The sequence below is a fragment of the Kryptolebias marmoratus genome, linkage group LG14 (assembly GCF_001649575.2).
Source record: "Kryptolebias marmoratus isolate JLee-2015 linkage group LG14, ASM164957v2, whole genome shotgun sequence".
In the NCBI taxonomy this organism is placed as follows: Eukaryota; Metazoa; Chordata; class Actinopteri; order Cyprinodontiformes; family Rivulidae; genus Kryptolebias; species Kryptolebias marmoratus.
This window is the reverse complement of record NC_051443.1, coordinates 25,682,634-25,697,632: the sequence shown is the minus strand read 5'-3', so window position 1 is coordinate 25,697,632 and position 14,999 is coordinate 25,682,634. Positions and strand designations below refer to the sequence as shown.

At 40.1% G+C, this 14,999-nt stretch overlaps 1 protein-coding gene across 2 annotated transcripts; it reads right to left on the bottom strand.

Annotated features, from left to right (window-relative positions):
- Positions 1-1,184: 1,184 nt before the first annotated feature.
- spp1 (secreted phosphoprotein 1) lies at positions 1,185-8,767 on the bottom strand. 2 transcript variants are annotated; one of them, XM_017440691.3, is made up of 8 exons: positions 8,628-8,767; positions 5,714-5,790; positions 5,316-5,360; positions 5,149-5,223; positions 5,003-5,065; positions 4,718-4,858; positions 3,071-3,427; positions 1,185-2,245 (listed from the first exon to the last, which is right to left on the bottom strand). In XM_017440691.3, exons 2-8 carry the CDS (start codon positions 5,765-5,767, stop codon positions 1,877-1,879), a joined length of 1,104 nt encoding a protein of 367 aa, XP_017296180.1. In that variant the 5' UTR covers positions 5,768-5,790; positions 8,628-8,767; the 3' UTR covers positions 1,185-1,876. The 2 variants fall into 2 exon arrangements, with proteins under 2 accessions (XP_017296180.1, XP_017296181.1); XM_017440692.3 differs by having other exon boundaries at positions 3,077-3,427.
- Positions 8,768-14,999: the final 6,232 nt, after the last annotated feature.

Genomic DNA, 14,999 nt, shown 5'->3' with positions numbered 1-14,999 from the left:
CATCCATCATCCATCCATCCATCCATCATCCATCCATCATCCACCATCCACCATCCATCATCCATCATCCACCATCCATCATCCATCCATCCATCCATCATCCATCCACCATCCACCATCCATCCATCCATCCACCATCCATCATCCATCCATCCACCATCCATCCATCCGTCCGTCCATCCATCCATCCATCCATCCGTCCATCCATGCTTCCATCCATCCATCCATCCATTCATCCATTCATCCATCCAACCATCCATCCATCCATTCACCCAACCATCCATCCATCCATTATTATCCATTTATCCATCCATCCATTTTCTTTCCAGCTGGTGTCTATCACCAGCCGTCACTGTGTGAGAGGTAGGTAAGCTTCCTCTACAGGGTTAAGGACCAGCTCAGGGTCCATGTCACATGAAGGCCAAGGAACCTGTAGCTGTTCACTCTTTACCTCGGTCTTATTGACGTGTTTTCTGAGGCCTGCTCTCATTCCACACATCGTCTGCATTCAAGAGGACGTCCTTCTCTCCATGTTTCTGACAGATCGTAAACAACGACACGCATCTTGTGTTTTTATTCCACGTGTAAATCTGACTCAGCGCCCATCAACCAGTGCGGTAGTGGTGGCTCTTCTCAGAGGAACTTTAACGACTCGTCGCCACCTAGTGGAGAACTTGAACAACTGCAGCCTGTTTCTGCTGCACATACAGGAGGTCTGGAAATTAAAGCTTCAAATCAACAAGAGAAACAGAAAATTAACAATTCAACTTATTCATAACTTTATTACTCCTCGCCGCTGTTAAAGGCAGCCAATCATATGTGTCTGTTAGCAAAATATCTCATGAACAACTGGGTGGATTTTAACTAAATTTATAAAGTAATTATTAGATGAACATTAGTTTTTACCATAGCATGTCGAATATAAACAGAAATGTCTCTAACTCAGTCAGTTTCACAGATATTTAGCTAAAACTTGGTGTGGTAGTAGCTGAGAGTCGTCTCTAAAACATAATCTAAGCTCTAACAGATTGCATGAGATCAGACATAACATTCTTTTAAAAAAATTTACCAAAATGTCTGAAACTCTCGTTTTAATTTTTACATAATTGACATTTTTTACTCACTTCAGTTGTTTATACTTTTTAAATATTGATGATTAATTCAAGAACCAACAGATGTCAGGATCTTTTTATATGACAAAGAATTTTATTAATATTTTAGAAATGGTACATTATGATACATTACAGTAAACATCATGTAGTGAAAGAACTGTGCAAACAAACAGGACTGTGTTGGACGTTTTTGGTTCTGATGTCGGGTTTTTAACCCTTTTACTGAATTAACGTTTTTCTGCTTACATCCTTTTATCTACACCAGTTATAAAATACATCAGAGAGCAAAGAAGCTCAGCCGCATTGGCTGCGTACGTGAGGTTAAAAATTCAAGTTTTATTGCTTTTACGCTCAAAATGATTGCAGGTATTTCAATAAAATGTTTCTTAAAGCACAAGAAGAACGGTTTGGTGAAGTTATCAAGATTTAATTTTGTTCTTTTTCAGTTTGGACTTTGCGACCCTGCAGGGATGGAAACAGGAAGCAGTTTTCAACATCGTTTGACATTAACTTTACCCTCTTCTCTCCTCTGGGACCAAACATGAGTATCTGAGTGCCGACAGACCACGGGATGCAGCAGTTATGGGTTCGTTTAAACAAAACCCACAGCAGAAACGTTTGTTTTGTGAAAGATAAGCAGAAATAATCAGAGAATTAACAGGAACTGAGCTGTGGTTTTCCCCGTTTCACCCTGCAGTGGAGGTGGCCTCAGGAGAGTGGGGGAGGGGAGATCTTCCAGGATAAAGCTCTGTGCCCTTGGGGGTTTATTTGGCAGTGACGACTGCTGGCATGTCAGTGGTGACGTCGGGTCCCACCGCCTCCTCATCGGAGTCGCTCTCCACGCTGTCGTCCTCGTCGCTGTCGCTGGCCCCGGGCGTAGCCGTGGCCTCCTCGCTGCTCTGGCTCTCTTCATCATCAGACTCGGCGGTGGTGCTGGCACTCTCCTCCTCCTCCTCCTCCGGAGTGCTGCTGCTCTCGCTCTCACCGGCGGTGCTCTCTTCTTCTGGGAGGGAGGCCTGACGGGGGTTGATGTCCTGGTCCTGAGATGTTCCCGAGGAGACGTCGAGGCCCTGGCTCTCCACCTCCGGGGTGCTGGTGTCCTCCTCCAGGATGTCAGACTGGATCTGGAAAGCCTGGAAGTCAGAGGAGGGTATTACTTTTACCCAAAGAGGAAAAAAACTAGAAAAAATACAAATCAGTCATCTAACTTTTCTGTATCAAGATGTATCTCCAAATGCAAATCACTAAAATAACTTTAAGTGGATGTATGAACTGAATTCAAATGAAATGAAAATAAAAAAGTTTCCAAATTTAAAACCCATCATGGACCATCAGCATCAGGGTTCCCAACATTGTTGATATAGGAAGTGATACCCAAAACTAATAAGAGTGCCGCCATTTACTGTTTTCCTCTAAAAGTCTTTAAGTACAATGGCAGCCAAGCTGAACCTGTCTCTAATTGACCTCTGACCTTTCTACTTCCGGTCCCATTGGTTCAACCAGTCAAATATCGAGCCAAGCTAAAGATGTTCAGTCTGTTCCTGCCACCTAGTGGTGCAGCTGGGGTACTTCATCAATGTTGTTACAACTGTCTGAACAAAAACTGGTTTTATAAACAAAAAGAAAGTTTTCTGTTTTAAAAAAGCATCTGGAGAAGTGTAGGCGAAGCGAGGAACGATTCACAGGATGTCTAAGGGTACAAGTGATTAGATGAGTGGATATTCAGCTACTGTCGTTTTGGTTTGTTTGAAAGGAAAACAAACACATTTCTTCAGATATAACAAGACGTATACAGAGGTGGAGCTTGGAGCACCACACGAGTGTTTAACTCAAAATATAAGCTAAAATCCAGTCGAGACTTTGTGTCCATGCACTAATGTATGTGCAGTAAAAGTAATAATATTTTAGCTAGTTTTACCAAGTTTTTATACTCTACAGCTTAACTTTCAAAGACTGACCTGTACCTTGTACACCTTCGGTAACTTCTCCACCTCGTTGACGTCGGTCATGTCGTAGCCCAACTTCTTTTCTGCGCCGACGATCTCGTAGGACTTGTAGGGAACAGGAACCTTGTGGTAGGATTTCTCTTCCACGTACATGATGGATTTGTAGTCGCCGGGGTATCCTCCCAAGCTGTCGCCGCGGCCGGAGTCGGTGTCGGTGACGATGGAAGGGAGGATGGTGTCCACGGTGGTTTCGGGTACGGGCTCTGCGGTGACGATGGCGGGGCTGAGGGTGCCGGGGGCGGGGGTGGACGACTCACCCGACTCTGAGTCTGAGCTGTCGTTGGATTCATCTTCGTCTTCGTCCGTTTCCTGCAGAAACAGCAGCCGTGCTTGATACTGAGCTTAAAGGAAATGTTTGTGGGTTTCTGAGTAAAAATAATCACTTATATCATATCTGCTGTAAGGAGCTTCTTAAACAGCCTCAGTTTGTAAAACATAGTTTATTCTGACAGAATTATGGGTTAAAAGCTGCTTTGTTGTAGTGATGCTAATATTGACCAGTCCCAATGGACCCCCATTTCATGTAAACATTATTATTTAAACCCTTACACCTCCATTTATTTTGCATTTCATGATTATTTTGGCAGAAGTATTGAAAAGTTGTGACCCCCAGATGCCCCAAACTACTTTTTACACCTGTAGATAAACATCTTATGATGCAAAACTGATGACGGTGTGAAGGTTAATAAAATAACGTTTGCACAAACTACTGAAAAGTTCTTGGATGACGGTGATCCACTTTGGTCTTAGCTACATTGAAGCTAACCGTTAGCTCGTCAGCCTGGTCAGAATTAAACACTATTTCTCCAAACCGAGATCATCCAAAGATCTATCTACAGCAGGAAAGGTGTTAATTATTTATAACACACAGAAACCTCCTTTCAATATGGCCGACTGCAGTCTAACCTGCAGTCAGAGTGATCTCAGTTTGGAGATTTAGAGAGCAGTTTTCACGGAGGAGTCAGGATAGAAGCTAATTTATATCCTGTTGTACAAATAAGTGGTTATGAAGTTTATGTTTAGAGAAGATGTCCGACCTTCAGCGGCCATGGTGCTTTCAGTTAGCAACAAAAAGTTGAGAAAAAAGTGGCAAAAAATCTATTTAATGCAAAACAAACAAACAAAAGATTTAAAAATACCCCGCTGTGGTTCTGTTGGGTCCTGAGATGATTTTAGAATTTAAACTAAGCCTAAAAATGTTGCTAATAGTAGGATTTTGGCATGAATGTCATAAACTGATGAAAATGGTTAAATTTTGTTGCCATGACACCCTTATTTAATGTTTGTAAACATAAATTAGCAATAGTGGTTGACACAAATCTATCACTGATATTTTCTGGGTCAAAACCTAAAACATATGTGAATCTCTGTTTTGGATTGTGGAAATTCCCTGTTAAACGTTTCCTGCTCTGATTAGCTGTTAGCTTGACTCCTCTGTGAAATGTCCTCTTTGATTCTCCAAACTGAGATCGTGCTGACTGCTGACTGCCGTCATAGTGTGAGCAAAGAGAAAATATTGATTGAAATGCTAAATTTATCAGTACTTAGGAACCAACTTGAGCTGTAAAGAGGATTTTTGTGATCCGTTTATTTCGTTACCTCTGTTCCTTCGTCATCATCAGCGTCATCATCATCATCATCATCGTTGTCTTTGCTGATGACAGAAGGACTCTCTGTAGGTGGATTTGGATCTGCACTAATAGCTTTAAACTTTACCGCATCTTTAACTGGTGCCACCCCCTGCACAAATCAGAAACATTTATTTCAGGTTGTTTTTGTTGTGCCTAATGTCTGTTTTAACCTTTGAACTGTGAAACACTTTCATCACCTTGTAAAAGGCTGAATAAATAAATGTTTATATTTATGAGGATCTGAGATTCTCACCTGGTCTTCCTCTGAAGTCTCTGTGCTCTCGTCTGATTGGGCTGCAGGTGCTGCTACAACTTTCTGTGCAATCAGAAATGCTGAACGTTAGATCATAATTACGTTGTATAAGGACGGGTTGGAAAAATAAAAATTAAAAGTTCTACCTTCACAGGCGATGGTCGAGACTTTGGAGCCACTAGCGCCTGTTTTCTGAGGGCTGGAGCCGCTGGTCGTCTCACCTGTGGATAAAACAAACACCGTGGACGTTACCTCGTCTCGCCTTTCGCCAACAAACCCCACCTCCATCCCATAATGCTCTCTGAAGACTTACCACTTCCTCTGAGCTGTCAGAACTGCTGACAGAAACTTTCCTCGCCTAAAAAAAAGAAAAATCCAAAATTAATCACAATATCTATAAAATCTAACAAAAAGAGCTTAGGAATGAGTCTCAGCTGCTACCACACCAACTTTTAGCTCAATATCTGTAAAACTGGCACAGCTATAGTCATATTTGTGTTTGCTAAGCTAGCTTTGGTGGCCATCTTGAATCAGTTTGACTCCAAAAGTGAATCAGTTGTCGATGTACATCCAGAGATTACTTCATTAAAATCAGTCCAGTGGTTCCGGAGATATTTTGGACAGTAAAACAAGCAAATGTACACTCAGACAAATGCTGATTGCTCGTTTGCTAAATTTTATCTTGATTAAAAATAAAAACAAGTGACTTACCGGCCTGCAGAGGACTGTGGCGAACAGCAGGACAAACACAACAGCCACTTTCATTGTGTCACAGTTTGGTGCCTGAACTGGAAACCAGAAACAATCCAGGTTAAAGTCGCACAACAAAGCATCATTGTTCAACCAAATAAAACAATAAAACCTAACCGAGACGCTCAGAGCTCCTCCGCCACCAAAATACATGCCTGAAGGCCATAACTTCACAGGAAACACAATGGCATGTCAAACTCAACGCAAACTCGATCGCGTCTACCCAGATTCCCTCCTAAAAATGGACGCTGCACGGTCATGTGACCATTAACGAGCCTTGGTATGTCACAGGAAGTCATTAAGGCTTTAATTAGAGACCTAAAAGGGCAGTTATGAGGCACTGATTCAAAATACTTGAACGTTTTCTCTGTCATCAGAGGCAGAAAATCACATCGTTGTGAAGAGTGGTTTGTTAAACTACGAGGCGGAGGGTTTCTGGCTGATTCCGGTCCGAGAAATGTGAGAAAATAATAGGTGTGACTCCATTAAATAAAAGTTGAAAGGAGCTTGTGGACATTTTACGAGCATTCTGTGCCTTTAACATTACAGAAACCGAAACACATCAGAAATTAAACCTGCTACAGTTCTGTTTTCCTCTCGAACACTGAAACAAGATCTGGCTGCTGTGGGAGTTCAAGTTTTAATGCCTGCTTCTGTCTTTAATGACGGACTTTTCATAGAGTGTGTAATTCTCTGAGCTATAACTGGAAAGCCACAGCACAGCCAAAACATGAGACACGCCCATAAGACTACATGAGTAAGTATTTTTGGACGTCTGTCTTTGAGCGTTTGACCTTGACAGTGAGGACATTTGTCCTATAGAAAAGTTTAAGAATAAATTTTTGGTGAAACCGGCAATTTTCACCGTGTATGTTTGGAAGGACCAAGTTGTAGACCTTAAAATTGGAGACATTTTTCTTTTAAAGTAATGTTTGATTTGAGGGTTAGGATTTAAAGTTGCAGTTGTGTGTCCTCATGAGGACCGTGTTCTTGACCACCAAAACGGGGACATTCTTGTCTGCTTTTATTTATTTAAGCAAAGTTGGTTTAGGAAGTTCTGTTTTGAGATTTACGTTTTATTTGGGATGAGTTCTTGTACAACACTTGTTGTGTGGACCATGTCCTTGAGCTTCAAAGTGAAGACATTCTTGTCTGTTTTTATTTATTTATTCTGGGTTTCACTGCTATGACAGAATAAAGTTAAAGTCAATGATGGTTATCTGTGATGCTAACATGTGCTAATTATTGTGAGGGCCATGTAATTCATCTTCAAAATGAGGACATTCTTGTCTAGTTTTTATTTTTTAAACCAAAGTTTGTTTTGAAGGTTACAGTTTGGTTTTATTTTGGGTAACATGCGTTCTCGTATACCTATCGTTGTGAGGACCCGGGTTCCTGACCTCCGAAGCGGGGACATTCTTGTCTGGTTGTCGTTTATTCTAAACAGTTTGTTTTGAGGGTTGAGGTTTGGTTTCATGGTTGTGTTAATTTAAAGTTACAGTAAGGAATGGGTAACTGTAATGCTGTGTGTACTTTTGTTGATGACTAACAAAGTGAGGACATTCTTTTTTTAAAATAGTTTGTTTTGAGGGTTATGGTTTAGTGTATGGTTATTATAGTTTTAACTAAGTAAAACATGGTTAGCTTTAATGCTAACAAGCGTTCTCGTACAGCGTTTGTCGTGAGGACCACTTTCTTGTTTCCTGTGTTTTAGTTTTTCCAAATAAAATTGTCTTGACTGTTCAGTTTTGTTTTTATGGTTACGTTAGATTAAAGTTAGAGTAAAGAACAGTTAGCTGTAACGCTGTGTGTGTGTCCTACTGTCTTTGTGAAAACAAAGTTCTTGATCTTAACAGCAGGGACATTCTTGTCTCGCCTACACTTTTTCAGGACAAAGGGTGTTCTTAGGGCTATGATTTGGTTATATTACATTAACGTAAGGTTTGTGACAAAGGTGAAATGGTTAAACAAACCCAGTTATTTGTTTTACAACAGAAAAGTAGACAAACGGTCGGATATTTTAAGCTACTTGAGTAGGATAGTTTAACGTAAAGAGTAAAAAGAAACAGCTGGAAGCGATGTTATTATCATTATTATCAGCTCAAAGCCAAAACTAAAGCTTGTTTCTTGCTGCTTACAGTTGTTCCTGATGTTATTAACATTTTTATTGGACAAACAAATGAAGCTACCCTGCTTTTAGCTCGAAACAATAAAAAGAAGGTTGTAAAATGTTTTATAACCTTCATAAATGATAATAAAAGTGGGTCTGAATTACAGGTTTTATTAACAGTAAATGTTTAAGTAAATAATGAATCTTAAAGGTGTGGATTTTCTTCCAGAAAAATGGTCTAAAACCACAGAATAAAAGATGCTAATTTTAGATTAAAATGAAGACTACACTGGCTTTCCTTTGGTGCCGCTAACAAAAAAATTGTTCTTATTGGCTAAAAATAAACACATTGTTTAAACAAAAGAATAACTTTTCCAGGTTTGCTGTGACACCTTTAATCCTGTCTGCTGGATTTAATTCTTATTGTGACAAAAACATTAATGAGTTGCATTTTTTAGGTTCAGTTTTTCCAAGAATAATTGTGAAAAACAATTAGACAAGTTATTATCAGTCATTTGCAATAAACATAAAAGTGACTTTAGCAAACATTGTTTACCTCATTGGAAGTTAAGTTAAATAAAGGAAGCAGTTAAGCTTGGAATATTTGTATTTATAAAATTATTCATCTATTAATGCATGCAGGAAACTATTTGCTCAGCTTTTAACTTTGTAACTGCATCCCTTAAATTTAAAAAGAGTTCATTCTTCCTTCTTAACATTTGCAGAAACAAAAAAACATCCAGGCTGTGGTGAATTTATTCTGACCTTGTTTGCAGTCGAAAGAAGCTGCAGGATTTCAGCAGAAATCTTTAGTTTTATCTCCTGGCCGTTCCTCGGTGCTGTTCGCTGCTCGGTGATGCTGCTGCTGCTGAAACCGAGGCTCCCGGTTGGTTTATAAACCCTTCAGCCTCCAGCAGCAGCCAATCGCAGCAGAGCTCGTGATGTCATGAGGTTAACCGCCCCGTGGTCCACCTCTCCTCTTTTTCTCCCACTCTTCCTGTGGTTAGTGGCGTACACACATGCACAAAACGCAAAAGAATAAAATACAGACGCTTGCAACCCAGACATGCAAATGCACTTTTTTTTGTGCTTCTGTCTTTCACACACTCATGCTTACTGTGTATGAAGTTAATTTAAGACGCATGCAGCGACAAGTCAAGGGGAAAACCAGCGGCTCGCAGATGGAGGTGGTATGACAGATGATTCAGCTTCCCCTCAGACAGAAGAAAATCATCTGACTGAGATCCTTCTGGATAATTGAGAATCCGTCTGCAGCACCAGACTCATTTGTCTGAACTGTTAAACGAGGTGTTTTTCTTTTCTCTGCGCAATCATCACATTCAGTCAACAAATACCTGTTATTAAATTAATTATGGAAATTAGAAAAACGTCCTTTTTATAAAATACCATCTTTTATTAGAAATGGGTACGAGATATTTCCACTGCAGGAGACAAACTGACCAACAAAGGCTGGAAAACTGTTATTAAAATGAGTTTGTTGTCATAAAAGTTAGTTATATCAACTTTATTTGTACAACAAACTTAAAACAACTCATTTTGAACAAAGTGATAAACATTAAAAATTAAAGAAACTAACAGTTTATCATTCGTAAAGCAATGCTTATCGCCCACCACCAGTTTTTGCCTTTTTTTGTCAACTTTTAAGGATAACTTTATGCACGATTTTATGCAACCTTATATACAAAGTGGTAGCATTTGGAGCATGTGTTGTGAAGGACTCTCAGCTACTACCACACCAAATTTCAGCCTAATATCTGTAAAAATAACCAAATTATAGCCATTTTCCTGTTTTCTAAGATTGGATTGGTTGCATCTTGAATGATGTTGACTCAAAAGGTTAATCAGTTAGACGTACATCCAATAATATGTTTAAGGAATCAGTTTCTTCTACTACCATGCCAAACTTTAGCTGAATATCTGTAAACCTGACTGATTTATAGCCGTTTATGTTGGTTTTTAGGTCAGTTGGCTGTGGAAGTCTTTCAGAACAGAGTGATAATAAAAAAAACATCATAAAGCTGTAAACTGAATAAATATATATAAAATAAATACTATAGTTTGATAAAATCAGGATTAAAGTGTTAAATTTATGTTTAAAAACCTGGTTTAGTAAATGTTTTATTTTTATCTTTGTGGATAAAAACAGAGAATGTAAAAAATGTTTGATTATAAGTTTTCTGCAGCTGTGATGATGATGAAGATGAAGTTTCTTTAAATCAACACATTCAGATTTCATTGCTGCCCTGAAGGGCAATCATGTATTTGCCTGTCTGCTTGGGTCCGTTTGTCTTTATGTTAATTAAGTTATGTAGTCAATCCAGTTCAAGTTGGCCACAGATAATGGTTCTTAACCAACTAAAACTGAGTCTAACTTTTGTTATTTTACAGATATTAAGCTAAAATGTTGTACGGTAGTAGCTGAGAGTCATCCCCAACACATACCTTGAGTGCTAACAGATCGCCTGAGATCTGATCTGAGCGGGTGACATGCAACCCTTCAGGGGAAACGAGTTTTTGAGTTTCTCATCAGAGGTGGAGGAACTCAGACACTTTCAGCAGGAGGCTCGAATCCAGACAGACATTCTTTAAAAATGTATATGTCTCAGATTTTACAGTCTGGAGGCGACAGAATCATTAAATCTGATTGAATTATGAATGTTCCAGCTTCAACCTGCAATTACAATAAAATGTCTGAGTCTGACTGGGAGCGTATATATTGTACACATAAACACAGACCTGCATGAAGGCACAGTCTCTCCTGGAAGGCTCAACTAAAACACTAAACTGAACTGCAACCATTACAGAAAGAAGAGGAATTAATTGTGCTGGGTTAAGAGAACACTTCATTTATTTTTTTAATTAAATGTTTGCATTGTTTACACATTTAACAATCAGTCTGGATCAGGACAGTTTGCTGTTTAGAGAAGAAATCTCGAGTTTTGGGGCTCATGTCCTGATGTTGCATGGTTATTTTACCTCTTGGTTCTTGTTCAGTAACGTGTTTTTGATGCTGAACGCTTCTCTTCGGCCTCCATCATGAAGTCTGAGGTCCTAGCGTCCTGCTCCGAAGGCTCAGTGAGGTCTGGACTCAGTATCTAATGTGGTGCGATGCTCCTCTCTTGACCTTTGCCTCAGAATAAAACAACCACCAATGTGAAAATCTCATAAACCCATATTTTATTCACAGTGGAAGATAGTCAACATGTTTAAACTAAGAGATTGTACCATTTTTAGGAAACAAATAAGATAATTTTCATTTTTATGGCAGCAACATGTCTTTTAAAATTTGTTCCAGGAGCAACAAAAAGGCTGTAAATAAATGGTACAAATAAGAAACATCTGGAGGAGAAATGAGGTTAATTATCAGCAGGTCAGTCAGAGGAAAGGGGATAAAAAGAGGATTTTAGAGAAGTAAAGATGGGCAGAGGTTTACCAGCCTGAAAATAATGAGAAGACTTTAAATCTCCATCATCAACAGATCTGAAGAATCTGTAGGAACCTCTGAGGTCAAAGGTCAAGGCTGGTTCTGGTTCTGGTTCTGCTCAGGAACACTGTCTGTAAACACAGTTCACCGCGCTGCTTAAAGCTCTATCAGGCAAAGAAGCAGCCAGATGTGAACAGATGTGTCTCCTCTGAACTGTTCTGAGGTCAGCCTGCCTCTCTGATGGTATGGGGGTGCATTAGTCCAGGTTTTAGAGCAACATCTGGCTCCGAGTTAAATCATCCATTTTTCTTGCATATTTCAGCAAGACGATGCTAAACTGCATTTATTAACCTCTTGGCAGCGATCAGGTTCTGTTTTTATTCATAAAAACGTCTCAACTCGTTCAGAACTGGAGTCATAATTAATCATATCCATCGTGTGCTCCCTTGATGTTTAAATGCCTTTTATTTGGCAGAAATCTCTAATTTATTACTTAAAATCAATAAATGGCTACATGAGGCAACGTTAAACTTGACCCATAAGAATACGTGGAAAGAAATGTGATGTTTTTTAAAAAAAAAACATTTATTTTTAAAAGTAAAAAAGGATAAAAACAAACCAAACTAAACTCTGGGGTCAACATCAAGTCAGAACCAGTTTCCAGTTTCATAACCGAGCCGTAAACTGAATCTGTTTTTGTTTTCAAAAGTGATGAAACCGGCCACAGTTTGGATCTTTTCCGTCAGATTTCTGCATCCTTCCATAAACAGAGTCTGGATCAGCCGCGGTCGCAGGAATAAATAAATAGTGAAACAGACGAGAATCCGGCTTTATGTGGCTGCGGCCGCCCCGTCCGCCACCTTTAACAGCTCGACTTTTCTGTGAAACAAAAACAAAAACCTGCTGGACAAAAGGAAACTTATTGTTGCTGATTTTAAACCAGACGTTGTTTTCATGAGTAAAACAGAACATGAGCCGACCAACGAGGGCAGAGAAATAATAAAACCTGTTTTTAAAAACAGAAAAATAAAACTTCTTCACTCGGTTTTTATCACTTCCTGCTGTGATTCTTTTTTTAATCCCACCGCAGATTCACAGCTCGGCGGTATTTTTAACCTCCGCCTCCAGTTTCCACTGTCACCGTTGGACCGTCCACTTCCTGTTTCTGGTTTTACTTCCTGGAAACAGCAGGGATTCACAGAAGAACATGACTTTATTTGGTTTTCATTCGAGCTGCGTTTCAGGTTTCCACGAAGCTGCTGACGGTTTGAACGATTCTTCTACAAGCGGTCGAAAATGAAGCCCTTTGTTCTTTTGTTTTTAATTAATTTAACACAAATTTAAGGTCAGATGAACATCTCTAATCCTCTCGCTGCCAATGGTGGAAGGCAAGTTTTTGCCTTTGTTTGTGTCTGTTAGCAAAATATCTCCTGAACCGTTGCACAGATTTTAACGAAACTCTCAGGAAGGAATTACTGGATGAACGTCTACAAACTGGTTAAAATACCAAGATGGCCGCCACAGCCAATCAACCTCAGCGAACACATAAGTAGACGAAACCCGGTCAGTTTTACAGATAATGAGCTGCACCTTGGTGCGGTAGTAGCTGAGAACAATTCTCAAAGCGTGCTCTGAGTCGATTAGTTCTACTTCCTGTTTTATTTTGGTAGATCCTGTCTGTCACACCTGGTTTGTGTTTGCTGACGTGCAGCAGTGGTTTTCCAGTCCTGGACCTGGAGGGCCTCCGTCCTGCGTGTTTTAGACGTTCGTCAGCCATGATCTGATCAAACGGGTGACGTCTGCGGACCGCCATGACACTTTAAAGAGGTAATTCAGCCATTTTATCGGGAGCAGAGAAACAGCTGAACTCGACGGGACCGTTGTCCTCGAGGATCAGGACGGACATGACAGGAAGTCATGTTATTATCAGTCAACAGGAGTTTTAGCTCCGTGTCTTTAAAACTGAGTTACAACCAAGTTTGTGTTTAAATTTGGTTGGCTGTGGCGGCCATCTTGTGCTGTGTTGGCTCTAAAAGTTAATCAGATACTTTGAGAAGTTTGGTCACTGTTTTGGGATGTTTGGCTAATAGAAATATCAGTTTTTTGGTGAAACAGCGTTGCAGGAACAGGTTTTCCTAATAATGTGCTCCTTTAAAATGAGCATAATGAAATAAAAACAGTTTAGTTTGTTTTTCTGCGTCACTCAGAACATCTGAAGTCTTCAGCTTCATGTCTGAGGGAAAAACTCAGGGTGGTTCTCAGACGGCCCTCCTCTAATTACGCCCAAACAGAACATGTGTGTCGGACCGGGCCGTGGGGGGAGGGGCCGTAAAACCCCCGATGATCGAGGCGTTGCACTCGTGTCAACAATCATCATCATCAGTTCTGTTTGGTTTGGCTGATATTTCCGAGGAGAAACGATGGTTTTTTATTGTTGCTGCAGTCTGAGACGTGATTTATTTCATTCTGGAATCTGTTTGTGGCTCAAACTTTCCAAAAAAACAGATTTAGTTCCTGAGCAGACGTCCGTTTGTGCAGCTGCGGCTCATTTTTATATTTATTATATGAAAATCATTATTAATCAGACCCTCCAGGATTTTGTGATGTTGCAATCGCAACTATTAACGCAAAATCAAGCACTTTTCACAACTTTTTGCAACTTTGCCCAAAACACCTCAACTTTCCCGCAACTTTAACCCAATATTTATTGTTTCTAAAGTGATTCACCACCGTTTCTGCTGTCTAGTCTCTTCTTTGTGGGTTTGTGTAGCGTGGAATACAAAATAAGCCCAAATAACTCAGGAAGAAGACACGTGACGTCACTTCCTGTTAACATCAGAACGCCGGGAGCGTGCAGGAGCAGCGACCGAAGCCAAAATGGCCGCTAATGCTTCACATTTGCCCACAAAGATTTCAGCAAACCAGTTTCCTCCCCAGCTGCAGCTGTTTTGCACGTCCTGCAGTGTAATCATGGAACATAAACGCATCGACAAACACTTTGTGTCTGCAAAACATGTGAGGAGAGCTGCAGACCAGGGACAATCCAGAAATGCTCATGAATGTCAGTTTAGAAGCTGTCAAAGTTCTCAAATAAAGCACCTTTTGAGAATGTCAATGTTGGTTGGGAATTATCTTACAAAACTAGGAAGGATTTTTGGTTTAGATATTAAAAGTTATGGTTGTTTATTGATTTTAGTGTAAACTTTTAGGAAAATGTCCCGCGAAATCAGGCTTAATCGAAATAAAAACATGATAAAGTTAAAGCTGAAACGTTTAAACTTCTGGGATAATTCCTTTTTTTAATTCGTGATATTTTAGCATCAGTGCATCCAGATGAGGAGCATTCCTTGAAGGAATGCATATCGCCCGCCACGCTGCACGCCAAGGTTTTAAACCCCAAACCAGCTCAGTTATTTTCATCTTGGTTAGCCGGAGCAGCCATCTTGAATTGCTCATCAGCTGTAGACGTAAACCCAATGAATGTCATTAAAACCCATCCACTGCTTGTTGAGATATTTTGCTTACAGACCAGTGAACACATGCGCTCACAGACAGTTACATGGTCGCCTGCCTTTGCGACTTTATTATCACCCGACTCTTGCGGCGGCATTCCATCAAACAACGCTGTAGATGTTTTAGCAGCTGCAGCATTTTAAGGTTGCTGTTACTTCCTGGGTCTCAGTTTTTCACCC

Bases quoted from the DNA above. Each gene is read 5' to 3' on its own strand.
- spp1 (XM_017440691.3), bottom strand. From the start codon at position 5,767: ATGAAAGTGGCTGTTGTGTTTGTCCTGCTGTTCGCCACAGTCCTCTGC. The intron at 3,428-4,717 runs GTAACGAAATAA...CTGTTTCTGCAG, and splicing joins ATGATGACGAAGGAACAGAG to GAAACGGACGAAGACGAAGA. The intron at 2,246-3,070 runs GTCAGTCTTTGA...TCTGACTTCCAG, and splicing joins CGAAGGTGTACAAGGTACAG to GCTTTCCAGATCCAGTCTGA.